The following is a 16,712-nucleotide window of genomic DNA, read 5'->3' on the forward strand; positions in this document are numbered from 1 at the left end:
AGGCTCATGTTCATCTTGTGGTCAATGATGACCCTCAAGTCTCTTTCTTCTGCAGGTTTTTCCTCCCAAGGTGGAGAACCTTGCATTTTTCGGTGTTAAACACCATGAGGTTCTCGTCTGCCCATTTGCTGACCTTGTCCAGGTCAGAACTTGAGAAAGTTCTCATGGTGTGTTAGCGTGTCTTTTTTTTTCTTTTCCTCTTTATTTCCCTGCTAAATATGGCTATACCACAGCTAAAGTCAAGAGATGAGACTAATCTTAACCAACCAAAGTAGCAATTCTCACCTGGTTGAGGATGCTCCTTTCCTCCAGCTCAGTGGTTCTGAACCGCAGGTATGTGTACCCCCAGGGGGTGCGTGAAGCCTCATCAGGGGGTATGTGAGATACATTTCATACATTGTCTAACACAGGTCGAAGGGCCTACACAAATTAATTTCCCACTGAAAGGGGGTACATGAAGTCTCATGTCTGTCAGCTGTTTCCTGATAATTAGCTGTATTACACCCAGCTGGGGCTAATTTAAAGTATCTGTAGGAACTAAGGCAGAAACTTGGGACACTGATGTTACAGAGTCTGAAGGGAATATGGAGCTCAGGAACTTCTCACTCTTTTTATTTACTGGTATTAATCAAGTTGCATTTGTGATGTGTGATCACCTCTACTTGTTCTGATGCAATATCTTATTAGCCAACCCCAATCACTTGGCTAGAGACACAACTATTAAGCAGTGGGGTGGCTCTTTATAAGGCCAATATCATGCTATTCCCAAATTCACCATAATGGGGAAACTCAGTCCTAATGGAAGTACTCATGTGTATAATAAGCACACTCTGGGTAACGTGAAAGTCTTGTCTGCTGAAGGCAATCTTCGAGACAGGATGGACTGCAGGTTTTGGCTGATGTAGTCAAGTATTAGGTACCTAGGCAGATTATGCACTGAAATGCTGTATAAAAGGTATCATCAGCACTGCCTTCTCATTCAACATACACAGATGATGAATCTCTTCACTAATAACTATTTTTACTTTCACGCTTTAAGACATGAGGAATGTTAGCACTAGATCAGCTCATTCTGGTTCCTAGCAGCCTCTCCTCTTACTATTAGCCAGTGAGTGCAGTGACCCACAAATGTCTTGCAGTAACTGGAGAATGGCATACACTATCATGAAACAAAATGTTATTTCAGCACTTTCTCTTTCCACAGCCCTCCATTCTGGGAGCAGTGCTTGGGAGTCTCCTGTACTTAAGGCCAGCTATCACTGCTGCTGCCACCCTGCCACTATACCTGAGAAAAGGAGTTTCCTTTCCCTATTCTATTCCCCTTTTCATGCTTAAAATGTGATTTGACTGGAAGAGAACAAAAGGAAAGAAAACTGAAGAGTGCCAATCCAAGGAAATCAATAACCAGCTCAGTCTTTCACCTGTCATTTTAGAGAGCTAAGTCCTATTCTGGCCTCTGTTATGGCCCTCCTAATTGTATAGTATCTAAGGAATGACAATGCAAAGGGAAGTACACAGCAGCGTACTGTGGTATGTCCTTTCCCAACCCACCCTAGGGTACCACTATGCAGTGTGCCTCTGAATCACTGAGAAGCAGCACTCTACTAAGTCAGAAGCCCAGGCTGAAGCAGGGCAGTATTGAGTATGGATGTACTTAACATTTAGACCAGTTTAAATGCAGTCTAAACCTGAAGTGGTCAATAGGCTAAAAACAGACAACAGATATTGGATTTCTTCCAGGACAAAGCCTTTTATTCTGAGATCCTACAGAGGTCCAACCTATTGTTCCACATTAAGTACCTGTGAAATATCCCAACGAACACTTTGCCCTAGGACAAGAGCAGCTAATTTGAGTTAATTGCCATGCAAGCTCTGTGTGTATACACCATCCCACATCTGTTTTGATGGAAGTCACAGCTACGGCTAATCAGGCCCAGGGTAAACCTGGCCTCTGTTTTAAGCCATATCCAAGCCTGAGGAGTGATTCAAAAGTGTACCTGAAAAATCAAGTATGCTTTTGAACCAGATCTGTGTTACATGTCCCATACTGCATCGCTCCTCACCCTCCCACTGCAGTAACTGCCTGCTCCTGTATGTGGCTAAAACTCTACTGCCCCTTTTTCATTCATTTTCTGGCAATTCTTATCAATGAGTTTCCTTGCACTGTTGGTGCAGATCATGGGTGCAAGCACTGCCCACTCTCACTCACCCCATGTGAGGCTGGGTGCTCACTCCCACCCTCTGGTGTCAGAGCCACAGCACTTCAGTGCCTAGAAGGTGGCCATGCTTGGGCAACACCTCTTACTCAAAACAGTCATGAACAGTTTTCAACCAGTGACATTTGGGAACAGTTCAACTGTTACATGTGTCCACACCCTCTGATTCTGGTTTCTTTTTCCATTGCTTTTTTTTCCTTTTTTTTCCAATAGCTGTTGCTAAATAAAACAAACTCTTTGTAGCCATTTCAGGCCCTGCCCTGGCACAGTAAATAAGAGAGTGACCTTGAATTTTATATCACTTCATCATGCAGCCCAGGAAAAAACTGGCTTCATCATGCAGCCCAGGAAGAGACTGGCCGTGCTTTTAAAGCTTAAAAGAAGAAAAATAAAAGGCAGGAACTCCTGTGACTTGCTCATTCTGGTGATGGTAATATCAGAGAGATAATACCAAAGAAAAATATCGGTGGCTCAGCCTTATGTAGGAGGACTATAACCTTGAATTCCTGCCCCTACTCTTAACTTTACTAATATTAGTTAAGCAGCAAAACCAGACATGAGATATTATACCAGGATGCTGCACTTGGTCAATAACTCTCGGAAGTTGCAGCCACTCAGTCCTATGGCTCCTGACCACATATACTTGGAGCTGGGCAGACTAGTAACAAAGTTTAGCCTATTACCAAGCAGATCATGATTTTGCTTGACTGAAGGTGGTATTTGGGCACAGATGCAGTCAAAGCACGTTTGTTTCATAACTGAAATGGTTTTTTTTCCTAGGATCATAGGAAAGTAGTGCTGGAAGGGACCTCACAAGGTCACCTAATCCAGCCCCCCGCTCAAGGCAGGATCATCCCAGGCAGGATCATCCCTGACTAAACCATCCCAGCTAAGGGCATTTATACACATACTTTTTTTCCAGTGACGTGCCGGAGATCTGCCGCTTTGGAGCAGACTCAATTAACTGCAGACTCAATTAATCATTAAAATAAATAATTGAGTCTGCTTCACACATGAGCTGAGGCAACCTGCACTGCGTGGCGTGCAGTTGTATAAGTGGCGAAATGCGCGTCAGCACGCAGAAAATGGCAGCAGTGCGCTTTTGAACTAAAGCACCTCCAATGTGTTTTAGTCCAAAAGTGCACCGCCACCATTTTCTCAATGCTGGTGCACATTTTGCCACTTATACAACTGCAGGCATCGCAGCGCCAGGCACTTTTCAAAGCAGCCAGTGCTGTGACACAGACATGTGTAAAAATGTCCTAAGTGTCTGTCTAACCTGCTTTTGACAGTTTCCAAAGATGGAGATTCCACAATTTCTCTAGGTAACCTATTCCCATGCTTGATTACCCTCGCCTTCCTTGAAACTTTTGCCCAGCACCGACTGGGAGAAACACTGACCTTCAAAGGAACGAACCCTCATCCCACCCTATACCTCCTCCCTCCCCATTCAAATGCACTGTATTCCTCTACAACCACTAGGCTCAGTTTGTGGCTCAGAAGCAATGTAAAATTCTTGTGAAATCCAATGGCATGCCTAGCACTCCTTTGAGTTTCACAGCAGCAAAACTCACCAGGCCATATTGTATGTGTCACACAGCATGAGGAAGATTAGAGTCACCAGGACCCTTCCTCAGCCCCAAGAGCAGCCCTGGAGGGAAAGGAGAGAGAGCATAGGAAGAAGCTTCCTTATTTCCTAAAAGCCAGGATGAAAAAGAGGAGATGCAGGACTGGATATCACCATGATGTAAACACAACAGCTTCACTGACCCCACAGGAGCTGTATCATCTTTCATCAGGGCTCAGCTGCAGTAACATAACTAAGAGAGAGCAACCAAAGCAGCAGCCCGTGGTGCTACCTTGGCTGGGAGGGGGCACAAAAATAGCAGCCAGTGCATCTGCCAGCCAGCTGCATCACTATGGCCAGAAGCCTAGCAACCACCACTGGCTTGTGTGCTGCCCAAGGACCAGAGCTGCCCTGTTATGCCTCTGTTGAGTTGGGAGTTACAAGAAACCACAAAACAGCACAAAAGAATAGCAGTGCAATGTCCTGCTCTTGCATCATAATGTATGAACCACAGCCTTTGTCCAGTCCAGCACAATGTGCGACAGTGACACAGACAGAGCAGAGTGGCTAGATGCCACTCTGCAATTATTTTGCGGTTCTGCAGTCCCATTCCGTGACAAAGTGTCCCTGTGGCTTTTCCAAGACAAGCATCTCTGCTCTCAAGTGCTATCAAGGATTTGTTCCTTTGGTTATCTCAGGATCAGTCAATGCACAGGATTGAATCCATGCATAGGATCACTTAATAATTGTATCGGTACAATAGTAGTGTCCTACTCAGGAATAGGGCCCCACTGCTCCCCTGCTGCCAAGTTTCTGGACCCATGGGGAACCCTGTGGGCTGGACAGCATGGCCCTGCGCTCTACACTGGGCATGGAGGGTGGCACAGGGGCTCAATCTCAGCATGCGGGATCTGCTCCCAGCTTGCAGGGGTGGCAGGGACCCCAGGGCCCAATCATGGCACATGGGAGCCAGCCAAGACCATGTGGGGCCAAGACCATGCGGGGCCAGGCAGACAGTGCAGCACCCTGTCCTAGTGCGTGGGGTCTGAACTGGCCCACAGACTGGCCTCGCACCATTCGTTTGGCCCATGGGGCTAAAAGATTGAGCACCACTGACAGAACATTCCTGCCCGGTGAGTCTAACAGGGAACTGAACAAGACAGAAAGTGAGGTGAGAGAATAGAAATGTTGTTATCCAAGACGATGGAGTTGGGGAGCTGAGACACAGGGAAACTAAATGATATGCCTGAGTTTACCCACAGCTGGGACTAGAAATCTAAGTCCCTGTCAATGCCTGACTCACAAAAATATACTTCCATTCAAAGGAGACATACATGCAGGCACTCCAAAGCTGTGGGGAGGTGTATTTCAGGAGGCACTGCTTCTTTTTAAAGGTTTGCACCTGCTTCATTGTAGAATTACCAACACACTTAAAGAGTTGCTGATCTCTGGGAAAACATGCCTTTTTTTTAGAAACAAATTTACATTTCCCTTCCCCTCCCCCCCGACACCCCATATTTCCCTTGCTCTTTTGTACTATGGCCATTTTCATAAAAATGGATTCTTTGCTCAAACGTTCATCTGCTCCGGCTGCTTCTTTCCTCACCTTAAGTCCTCATTCTCCTCTGTTCATCTCACTGGAAAACCTACCCATTTCCATATTAACCAATTGTGTTGCCACTAACAGAGGGATTGCAACTTCAGGTGGGGAAGATAAGGCAGCTGGAAATGATGAACTCTTAAGAAACAAACATTCTTTTAAATGCAAATAACCACAGCAATAAAAAAACCAAAGGAAAAATACAGAAAAGACAAGGTAACAGATGGGCTAAAGCCTAAGCCTTGAGATTTTGCTGAATTTCCAGTTGTTCCTTCTATGAATGGAGATTCTCTTTTAATCTGTGTCTGGTGGGATACTGACACCCTTTTCTATCAGATCTGTGCCTTTCAGTCTCATCGGATTATTGCAGCATTTGGAAACCAGACACCCAGTGTAGTACAACTGAGCCTCCTCACCAGAAAGGCATTGTTAGCCGCTAGGAACATACGAATCCTGTTCTCTGACCATCTGCGCTGCTGTATTTGCTACTGGGCCACCATAAAGCGGAGAGCTGCTGGAGTGGTTCTATCATACACTTCCTAGATTTCCCCCATCCAGGGACTGTGACTTCCAGCATTCTGAGGACAGAGCCCTCCAACCTAGAAGTCGTTTTTTCCATTGCTAAAAAAGAGAGGGAACTACTAATTACACAGTAAAGTGACAGCAGGACTAAGCCCACCACAAACTACAACCTCTCCTCAATGGCTAGAGGCACGCCACGAAGTTCATAATAACTAAATTCCCGAGACAGAGGCTGATAAAACAGGAATGAGAGCGAAGGTCATAGGTTAATTTAACTTTCACGACAGCGTAAAAACTTTCTCTTTCTTTTGGGGATAGTAAGTATGGATGGCTGTTTGGTGAATTTTCTTTAGCTTGAAGACCTCTCTTCTTCCACACAAACAGCATTTTATGTTTGCGTATCCTGGTCTGTATAACTGGGCATATTTTAACTATTTGCTTAATGAATAAACAGACAACCCCTTTTTTTGAATCTCCCTGTAATGCGACAGAAGACTTTTAAGACCCTGCAGGAGGATGCAGCACTCCTATGTGGAGTCACTCTGAGATCAGATGCTGACTCCAGCAAAGAGAGATTAAATCCTGCTGAGTCACAGTGCAAGAAGTATCTTGTAAACTTCAGCAGGATAAAGAGAGGAACTGAGTTTTGTCTGTCTCCAACAGAAGGAACTAGCGGTATGAAAAAGAAAGGTTAGCAAGGAATGTCTTCAAGGCAGGCAGGCTTGAAAAGACAGCTTAGGGTGCAGTGTAAGGAGGATTATTTGTTTTTAGTGCTGCCTATACACATGCTTAATGGTGGGTGGGTATTTTAATTAAAGCAGTTCCCAGAGAGCCACTCTAATTAAAACACCTCACTGTCACCTGTTTTAAGCCCCCATACATTTAAAAATGGCCATGGGATGCTTTATCTAAAGCTCATTTAATAGGAGTTAGATAAAGTGCCCCCACAGCCATTTTAAAATGTGTAGGGGCTTATACAAATGACAGTGAGGCTATGCTGGAGCATTCTAATTAGAATAAGGAGCAGACTAATTAATCAGACAAACTGAACAGACCCTAGCTGACTTCCTGCACCTGGGGCAGGGGGCTAGACTCAATGATCTTCCGAGGTCCCTTCCAGCCCTGATGTCTATGAAATCTATGAAGATAGATTAATCGAGTCTGCTCTGACTTGCTCTAAACCAGCATGTGTATAGGCAGCCAGTAAATCCCAATGCCTACTCTAAAGGAGTAAATCTGGATTATACAGAATGTGTGCCCTGTATCCAGGGCAGAGTAGGAGCACCCTCCCCATTCTGTGGTGCAGATCATATTTAATAGTGATTTAGAGGAAGGGGGCATAGAATCCCCCTGCTTTGGTTTTACAAAACCAAAAACCATCCTGGTGTGACCCTCACACAGATGGGACAAAATCAAAAGCTTTCAAGAAACTTCAATTTTCCTCCAAACTTTTTTGTTTTGGAGAAAATGAAACAAAGATTCAATTAATCCTCTTATGTTAGTTTTCCAAAACCTCTCCAGCTGAATTTTGGTTCTATAAAAACAAACCCAAACTCTAGCCTGCTAGTCACATTGCTGGTATCAATGCAGAATTGTTTAAAATAGGATTCTCTCCCCTCTCCCCCTCCCCAAAGCCTCTAAAATGTTCTGGCTATTCTGCAACACTGTGATCCCAAGCACATAACAGCCATTATATGAAACCTGGAGTCTTTTTAATGCTGAAATGAGAGGAGAAATTAAATGGACCAAATTTTATCAGGAAATCTCATCTTGCACTGACCTTACAAAATACAGTACTGTTCTGGCCTGTCTCTGCTAAACACTCTAATGCAAAGTATCTTTTACCACACTCAATCCATTGGGACTAAGGCAACAGAGGGTAGGGAGCCAGCATGGAAAGCAGAGTGGACCAGTCATGTCAACACAGACAGAAGAGGGAGATGTTTCCATAAGCACATCTGCACACCAGTGGGCCCATCTGTTTGCAATAAGATGCTGGTAAAGAGGATTATAGAAATGCCTTTCATGGAAGAACTTAGCATGACCTTGACTTCATACTCACAAGTTCAATTTTAAAAAGTTCAGGGAAGCAGACCAGTTGTCTCTGAAATGAACCCCTGGAGCTAGCAAGAGGGTCCACCGCCTTCATAATCCCTTGAGAGCTAGCTTAATGGCTCTTCAGGCTTTTTTAAAATGAGAACTCAAAGGCACAGAAAGAAAATGCAATGAATCAGCTGTGAGATGAATGGGCAGTTGAGCAGAGGGATAGAGGGTGTTCTGGATGTACTGAGCTGATGCACTTTGCTTTCAATTCAGAACATGTACATGCCCTTATATTAAAGTGGTCTTGGTGATTTCATTCTAAACCCAAGAGGGAATATTCCTCTTAAAGCCATGAAGCAAAGGCATAACTAAGAAGTTTTGCACCCTGGGGAGTGGCAGTGAATGGGTCATCATCAGCTGAGTCAGTAGCAGCAGCTGCCACCCTTGTACCCCCTTGCCCTGTTCTCCCACACCTGTTTACATTAATGTCATGGAGTTATGTTATTCTGTACAGGAGAGGCAAAGCAGAGTATGGTACTTGCTGGTGGGATGGAAGCAGATGGGCAAAACTTTTGTGTGCCACACTTGGGAAAGCAGAGAGTGCTTCAGTTTTAGAGTGGAGGTGTTTATAGAGAGGTGTGGGTGCAGTGTGTCAGGTTAAATACATTAGTGTTGGTATATCAAGACCCAAGGCTGACTGCAGAAAACAGTGCAGATCAGAAACAAGGGGCACCTATACACATGCAGCAAGGCTGTTCTGATACACTGTAATTACAGCACGTTGGAGCAGACTCAATTAATCAGGTTTGGCAATTATGCTCCAGCAGATTCCAGTGTCACATGTATCAACATCCCTGCACTGAAAAATGGCAGCAGGGGCGCTTTAACTAAAGCTTAAGTGAGTTTTAAAGTGCCCCCACCACCATTTTTTTACGCAGGGACACTGATACACAGGATGCTTCAGGCATTTTAATAAAAGTGGCTCTCAGAGCTGCTCTAATTAAAGTGCCTCCCACCCCCGCTCACTCGCAGAGCATGTATATAAATGCCTGAGGTGCTTTAACAGAGCTAAGGGTCAGGAAGCACTATGCCCAGTTCTAACTTCTCACCTTCTGAAAAACTAATGGTCACCTGGCCAGTCTAACACAATTACTCAAAAGAAACCAGTAATTCAGTGAGATAAGAATATTTCCCAGCTAAGATATTTTAAGTATTTGTCATCCACCAAACAAATAATATGGAATTGCTAGCATGTTTAGATACTGCAGGGAGCCTTTGTATACAGTATCTATGCATTTTCCTGCAGCATTTAAAAGTATGGCAATAATGATAGCCATAACCACATTTCCAAAATGATCACTGGTATAATTTCAGTACTGTTCACTTGCAAAATAAATATGCCAAGTCCCACCCACATATGCTATATACAGAATGTTGGTTTTTTTTAAATAAGGCCAAAAAACATCTTTATTTGATTACAGGACAAAGGTTATACCCATAATCTTGTATTTTCAGGGTTTTACATACTCAAAGATTGCAGAGTATATTATATATTAGGTATACTTCACTTTATGAGGCATTTCACCCACCAGAGAAATGCAACCATTTCTGGGGTGAACAATGAAGCTGTTTTAGCAATGGACAGAAATACTGTCCAGCAGATTAAATGTAAAGAAGAGTATATCCAGCTGGAAGATAAGGGAATCTGCAATGCAAAATGCAATCCCCCAAACTGCAGTCTGACTGGAATTAATATCCTTAAACAAAGTACTTTGTGACCTTCATGAATGCATGAAGCCAAGGCCTCAGTTTTACATGGATTTCAAAACTGTGTCACCCAATGCTCAGTGGTAGGCCATCCCAACATAAAAAGATGAGCACTGACACAGACAAAAGAAAGATACCTGCTGAATCGCAGTTATCACTTTTCACTAAATCTAGGTTCTCCTTGGAAGCATTTCATTCATAGACTCATAGATTATAAGGACAGAAGGGTCCACCATGATCAACTAGGCTGACCTGCTGTACAGAACAGGACACAGGACTTTCCTGAATTAATTCTTGTTTGAACTACAGCATCCCCTTAGGAAAAAAAAGAAAAAAGAAAACATACCATTTAAAAATTGCAAGGATACAGAAACCATAACAGCCCCTGGTAAATGGCTCCAACAATTAATACTCCTCACTGTTAAAATGTGTGCATCATTTCTAGCCTGAATCTGTCTAGCTACAACTCCCAACCATTGGATATTGTTCAACCTTTGTTATATAGAAAGGCCCTTCTATTACTAATTTTTGGTTCTGCATGCAGAACCAAAATACAAAATGCACTGTGATTAAGGCCCCACTCAACCTTCTCTCCAAAGGCTCACTGATCAGATCCAATCCTCCTTAATTCATGGCATCATGACTTCTTGTGATGTCTGACAAGGACAAAGCCCATGATTATTGGGATACGTGTTAGGAACTCTTCTGTATATTAGACCTGGGAAAGCAGCAATCAGCTGTATCCACAAGTGCCATTTTCTGCAACAGTTAGGCATAAGGCAGGATAGGAGTGAGACATGATGCTTGTTGGTTGGGTTGAAGCTTTATTTTACTTTAAATGTACAAGTTGAAGAAGAAGGGGGAAAGAAAGCTTATCCTCATCACATACACCCACTTTGCAATGACATCTCTGACCACAATGCTGACAAAATCCCTGCCTTAGCTGCAAAGGCTCATGTAAGAAGCTTAACACTAAATTAGAACCATGTGGGATCATCCCCAAGTGGCTGATCAATGATTTGGGGTAGGGGAGGAAAGCATACAAGTGTACTTGCTCTTCAGCTATAAAACCATCATATCTGGCATGAGGATGATCCCTGGTGGTGGCAATAGTGTAACTAGGGAGGAGCGAGAAAGGCTCCAGCCCTGGGCACCGACTATAAAGGGGAACCAGAATCTCCCCCTGCCATGAGTCTTTGCCATGCAAGAGCAAGCTCGTGCTGCTGGTGCCTGGCCATAGGAGATAGTCAGGGGTGTGCCACACCAAGTGGGGTTTCTGGAGGGCAGGGGGCGAGTGGGGCAAATGTAATGGTGCTTTCCCTGCTCTCCCCCTCGAGCCTTTGCCAAAGCCAATATATCTGTGTCTGTGGGGGCGAAGGGGAATGAATAGAGCACCAGGATGGCTCTCAGGGAGCCCAGCCACAGGGCTGCTGCCTCTGGAGCTGATACTTCCAGAGCAGAAGCAGTAGCTTGAGCAGCTCAGACTTCCCATACCTCAGCCCCACCTTTCCCTTCCCCATCCCAGGTGCTGGATGAACTTGTTATACCGCTGCTTCTGGTGTGGGTGGACTAGGCACAGCTGCCAGTGAGAACAGCACAGCTGGGGAGGATGGAAGGGGGGACTCTGCTTCTGTTTTGCAGTCTACAACAGGTTTCTTTCCTTTCACATGAAAAAAACATACTGACAGTAGTTGCAACCTGCTGAGCCCAGTTCTCAGGATTTCAAAGGTGAAAAGAGTCAGAAGCCATTACCTTTCCCAATGGGTATGTTCCCAATCAAGTCAAACGTAGGTTTAATCACTGCCTTCAGCCAGCTTGAGCTCTCAATGCATACATGCACTAGCTGGGAGTCAGTATGTAGGTGAAATGTCTGCTCATCCTTCACAAGTTTACACTAGTACCATGTTCAAGGCCACACCAGAAGCCGTCCTGGCATGGCCTCTCAGATTCCAATGAAATCTATGATTTCTGCTAAACACTTTGTCACGAGGACACGAAAAAGGAAGGAGCACTACTACCATCAGCTAGGTTCTTGTTTGTGTTCTCCCTGAGTTACCCTGAGAGAAATTTTGGCTTGGGACAGGTAGTGCTGTTGACTCTCTGTGACACTGGCACCTTTACACCATAGTCATGGCATAAAGAGAGAAATGGCTCAGTGAGGATTTCCCAGCAGTCGAGGGGTTCACTGAAGAGTGAAATGATGCCACGACAGCTCTTGATCTGTCACAGGGGGTACATGAGATGTAAGTCACATTGTGGCTAAAGCATTGTACACTCAGCTATGGTACACAGCCCATAAGGGACAAAACACAAAGTAGAGAGGCCCTGAGGGTGCTTAAACTGATGATAGAGACTACCTGGGCTTTGGGGAGCCTGAGAATAAAGGGAGCACTAAAGTTCATTTGAAGTAATTTCTGTCTTAGCTCTCCATTCTTGTGTTTGACATAGGAGCACAGGAGAAATGAATTATTAGCCTCTGGGAAGATGGAGTGTTTTATTCTGTCCTCTCATGATAGCTAACAGAGTCCCATAAAGGTCTCCTCAGTTGTAAGGTCCAGAAGGCAGAGGTAAAACAAGAATTTTTTGTTACCAAAATGTGGGATGTGAAAGGTCCTGGACATTACCTCCAACAAATGGCTATAAAAGAGCATACAGTAGAAGAGAAACAAAACTAAAGGAAAGCAGTGTGACATGCGATCACAAATGTTGGACATCTCAACTGATTTCAAAGGTGGTGAGCTTCAGCAGCTCCCACTGAGTTTCATGACAACTGCTATGTAGACACTGATGGAAATCATGAATTGGTCATGAATCATACCAGTAAGGGCAGACTTTGGGGTGGCTCTAAACTGCACGAGTCACACATTGGGGTGGTATGGAAAAAAGAATGCAAAGCTCATTTTGCATCCCCCTGACTCTGAGGCAGGACTCACAGATCAGCCCCCTCTTGCTATATTACACCAGCCTAAAGAGGCCAAAAAACCTGCCTGATATCAGCATAACCCAGAAGCATACTGGTCAGGCCCTTCTCCTCCAAAGACTCCTATTATGCCTGGTGCAACAGCAGAAGGGTGGGTAAGTGCAGTAAGATCCCTTATGTCACTTCTATGTCATCAGATGATCACTGGACTGATCCTCTCTGGACTGATTAAACTGCTGTTAGGGCCAGATTACCCTACCAGTGCAGTGCAAAATGGCCAGGCCACACAGAGCACCTGGCCAATAAAACACTTCATCTACATACTCTTCCTGCCACTTGACAACTGTCCTCTATGGCATAGTCCCTAGGGCTTTGTCTAGCCTGGTTTTAAATGTTTTGAGCAATGAGGTTTCTGTCACTTCCCCAGAGAGACTATTCCACAATTTAATGAGTTTTACCAGTAGGAAGTTTTCTTGACATTCAGCTTAAATTTACCAATTCTTAATGTCATTCCATCATTCCTTTTATCACCCTAGCAAGCAAAATATGTTTAAATTAAATAGACTTATTATAAAATCTCTGTAAAGTCCTATGTTGCCCCCAGCATGAAAGTTCCTCCCTTTGGAGTAGAATAGGCCTTTATTCTGTGCTGTATTTTTTTTCCTATCAGAAAATGAGGAAGAAGAATATGAATTTTCCCCATGACTTGAATTTAGCTTCATCAGCAGCCCCCTGCTGATGTAATTCATCCCAGCTAGCATTTCTTGGTGAACTGTTGTCCTTTCCCTCTACATCAGCTCAGGAATGGAAAGCAGGAGAGGAATGAGGAAAGCTGGACTTATTATCTAACAAGTTGCAGTTTCAGGCTGGGCAGGAATAACATTTCAAAGAATGAAAAGCAAATTTTATCAAACCTTTTCTTCCCCAGGGGACTGTCACAGAAAACACACTTTGCTTGTTACTGAGAATCAACAATTTTTCTCTTTCATTTCTGTTTTCTATCACATTGCATTTTGGCTGCCCCTTCTGTCTTTCAGCCTGGGACCTAGGCTGCCAATGCAGGCTCACAGATAACTCAACAACCAAATGCCCACATTATCATTATTTTCCCCCTCTACCCAGCAAGGTAATTGCAACCCTAAAAGGGTTTGCATATTTACAGCGGAAACCCATCTACCCTGGAGGATGGGACTGTCATCAGGTGGAATATTTCATTTAATAAGCCTCTTCTGAGGTATAAACTACATTTTTTTTGGCCTCCTTCAGAGCAAAGGACTAATAGATAAAAATCAGCTACTGCAATGCTACACTGTCAAAGTTCCCACTGCTGTGAAAATTAACTCTTTCCCACCTCACAGTTCTGGGCTTGGCCTCTGTATCTGAAAACTGAGTTATTTGATAAGGAGTGGCTGAAGGGAACATAGCACACATCCTGGCACTAGTTCCCAGCCTACTCCTTAGAAGAGGTGAGCAACCCCTAGTAGAAGCAGAGCAACTAACTTGTCTTTCTATGAGAAACAGAGTGATCCACCATGGTATCCCTTCACCGACTGCCATGGCAGCCTGACCAAATCAGTCCTCAGAAACACTCACTTCTCACTATTTCACTATGTTTTGCAGACTTACTATAACAGAGACAATGCCTGAAAGTTTCTAAATACAGCTGTTATCTGAACACAAATTCTTCCTTTTTCACCACCTATGCAAAAGTGCCACCCCTCTTCTGAATCCTTGGGTTGCTATGAGTCCAGGCAGCGGGAGTAACAGGGTGGTTCTTCAGACAATCTTCAGACAAGGATTTGCTTTCTTGAGTCAAGGCAAAAACTTTAAGGATGAAATTCACCTTTATGCAATGCAGCTGCACAGGAAGCATATTCTGTTTCACAATCTGGAGTGGAACGTAAATGCTGAAGCTGCACATGGGCCCCCAGTACAGGTCAGAATTTCACCCAAAAAGCACACATGCCCATGTTTAAAAGATAAAAAGCATAACAAATGGAGATCAATAGTCCCTGGCCAGCCCATGACCCCGAGTCCCTTACAGAAATATTACAATGCACATTCATCCCTTTTCCCAACTCCATTTCAAACAGAGGGGCCGAAATACCTTTAAAACAAGATTACATTCTAAAACATGTTTTTCTCCTCCATGATCCAAAGCCAAGTAAAAACAATGGTAGTCTTTCCATTGACTACAGCAGACTTTGCATTAGGCCCACAGTCTCGAAAATTACTATTTGTCAACACCTTTGAGGGATTTGTACAACTTCCATTTTTGGTCTTGATTTGTTTTTATAGAGTTCAATTTTCAACCACAGAAGGCACCTGTAAGTTCATATTTAAACTTGACCTAAAACCTTTCTTAAGCCAACCATCTGAATTTTGCATTGATTTTAATAGGAACATCAACAGCATTCAGGTTCTGGTCCATATTTTAGAGAAAGAAAACATTTCTCCTTTTCTGCTGTGGCTAAGGCATCTTTTCAATTGTAACTAAAGACCTCTTTTTCTTAATGTCAAATTTTGCAAATTTTAGAACAGTTGTCAACAAAAGTAAAACTCAGGAGGTTAAGATACTTTTCATCACTGAAAATAGAGCCTATTAGAGACCAGCCATCACAATTCAGGATTAGAAGGGCTTCCAAAGGGATCAGAAAAACACAGCTGATTTTACATGCTTTTACAGAAATTTAAAAAAATCCTTCTAGGAAAATATCTCCCTTCTTACTGTAATTTGATGCAGTTCTCTTACCTGTAATATCTGGATTGAAGGTAGGTTGAACACACAGCTTTAGACACATGGCTAGCTGAACCAAAGTCTATGACCTTGACCCTGTATGGTTGTCGAGATGGGTCTACCAACATGATGTTCTCTGGCTTGAGATCCGCATGAATCAGTCCCAGGCTTTTCAGTTTCATTAGGGCTGTGGCTACCTGCTGGAGGATTGGCCGGATGTACTTAAGGGGCAATGGACTGAACTTGTTTTGCTTTAGGAAATCATAGAGGTTCTGCTCCAACATTTCAAAGACCAAGCAAGTGTGATTTTTGTGCTGGAAGCACTCATAGGCTCGGACAAAGTTGTAGTCATCTGCACTTTCTGTGCTCAGCCGGGCCAGGATGCTCACTTCAATCTGACCTTGTCGGGCGTAAGAAGGGTGGTTCTTTAAGATCTTGATGGCCACAATCTCATTTGTGCCACGTTTCCAACATTTGACTACTTGTCCAAAGGTTCCCCGGCCAAGAAATTCTAATACTTCATATGTGTTGGTCATGGAACACAGCACCTCATGTTGCACCAGCTGGTAATCCCCCTCGCTGTTAGAGCCACTGTTTTTGGATGTGGCCGTGGATGTGGTGGCGGTGGCTACTGTGGCCCCACTGGCATTGTTCTGAATCATTGGTGGATGCTCTTCAATTATCTGCACGCTACTTGTGTTCTCAATTTCCTCACTCTTCCGCTTAAGTCCACATTTTTGGTAGGTGTCCAGAAGGCTCACAGTGCTTCGCCGCATCAGGTTGTGTGGGCCACCCAGTGTTTGCCCAGACACCGCAACCACACCAGAAGTGCTGTTGGCAGATGTCACCACAATGTGCCCTGTGCTTGCTGGGAAGATGATGGTCTGTTCGTAAGGGATGCTGGGGTTGGGGATCTGTAGAGAGGCGTTGACTGCTGCTGCTTGGGAGGATTGCACGTTCTTGCTCTGGCTGTAGACTTTGCTGTGTGTGCCGTACCCAGTCATATCCCAATTAGAACTGGGTTCCACTTTCAGTTTCTTCACACTACAGAAGGCACTTGACTGAAGGGTATGAGGAGAGAAAACCTGCACATGCGAGGCCATACCTGCAGCACAACATTAAAAAAGAACAGTGTCAAGATTTCTTCTTCAGCTTTTTAATAATGCAATGAAACAAAATGGGAAACTACCTTCAGATACAGCAAGAAAATAATGGGGCTCTTACACATTGAGAGATGTCTCCATTACCAATTAAATATGATACAATGAAATACAATGTCAATACTTGACTGAATCATGCACATCAACCATTATTCTTTCTTTCTTTTCCTCCCTTGTTAA

The 16,712-nt window shown here is 43.9% G+C and overlaps 1 protein-coding gene across 2 annotated transcripts in view; it reads right to left on the reverse strand.

The window, feature by feature from the left end:
- Positions 1 to 16,481, reverse strand: part of HIPK2 (homeodomain interacting protein kinase 2) — a 138,976-nt gene extending 122,495 nt beyond the window's left edge. For both annotated transcript variants that reach the window (XM_019544723.1, XM_019544722.1), the window contains exon 1: positions 15,388 to 16,481. In XM_019544723.1, the coding sequence (XP_019400268.1) occupies positions 15,388 to 16,475 (1,088 nt within the window). In that variant the 5' untranslated portion in view covers positions 16,476 to 16,481. The remainder of the gene's footprint in view (positions 1 to 15,387) is intronic.
- Between the last annotated feature and the right edge of the window lie 231 nt (positions 16,482 to 16,712).

This window comes from Crocodylus porosus, unplaced genomic scaffold (genome assembly GCF_001723895.1).
Source record: "Crocodylus porosus isolate Cpor-Errol unplaced genomic scaffold, CroPor_comp1, whole genome shotgun sequence".
In the NCBI taxonomy this organism is placed as follows: Eukaryota; Metazoa; Chordata; order Crocodylia; family Crocodylidae; genus Crocodylus; species Crocodylus porosus.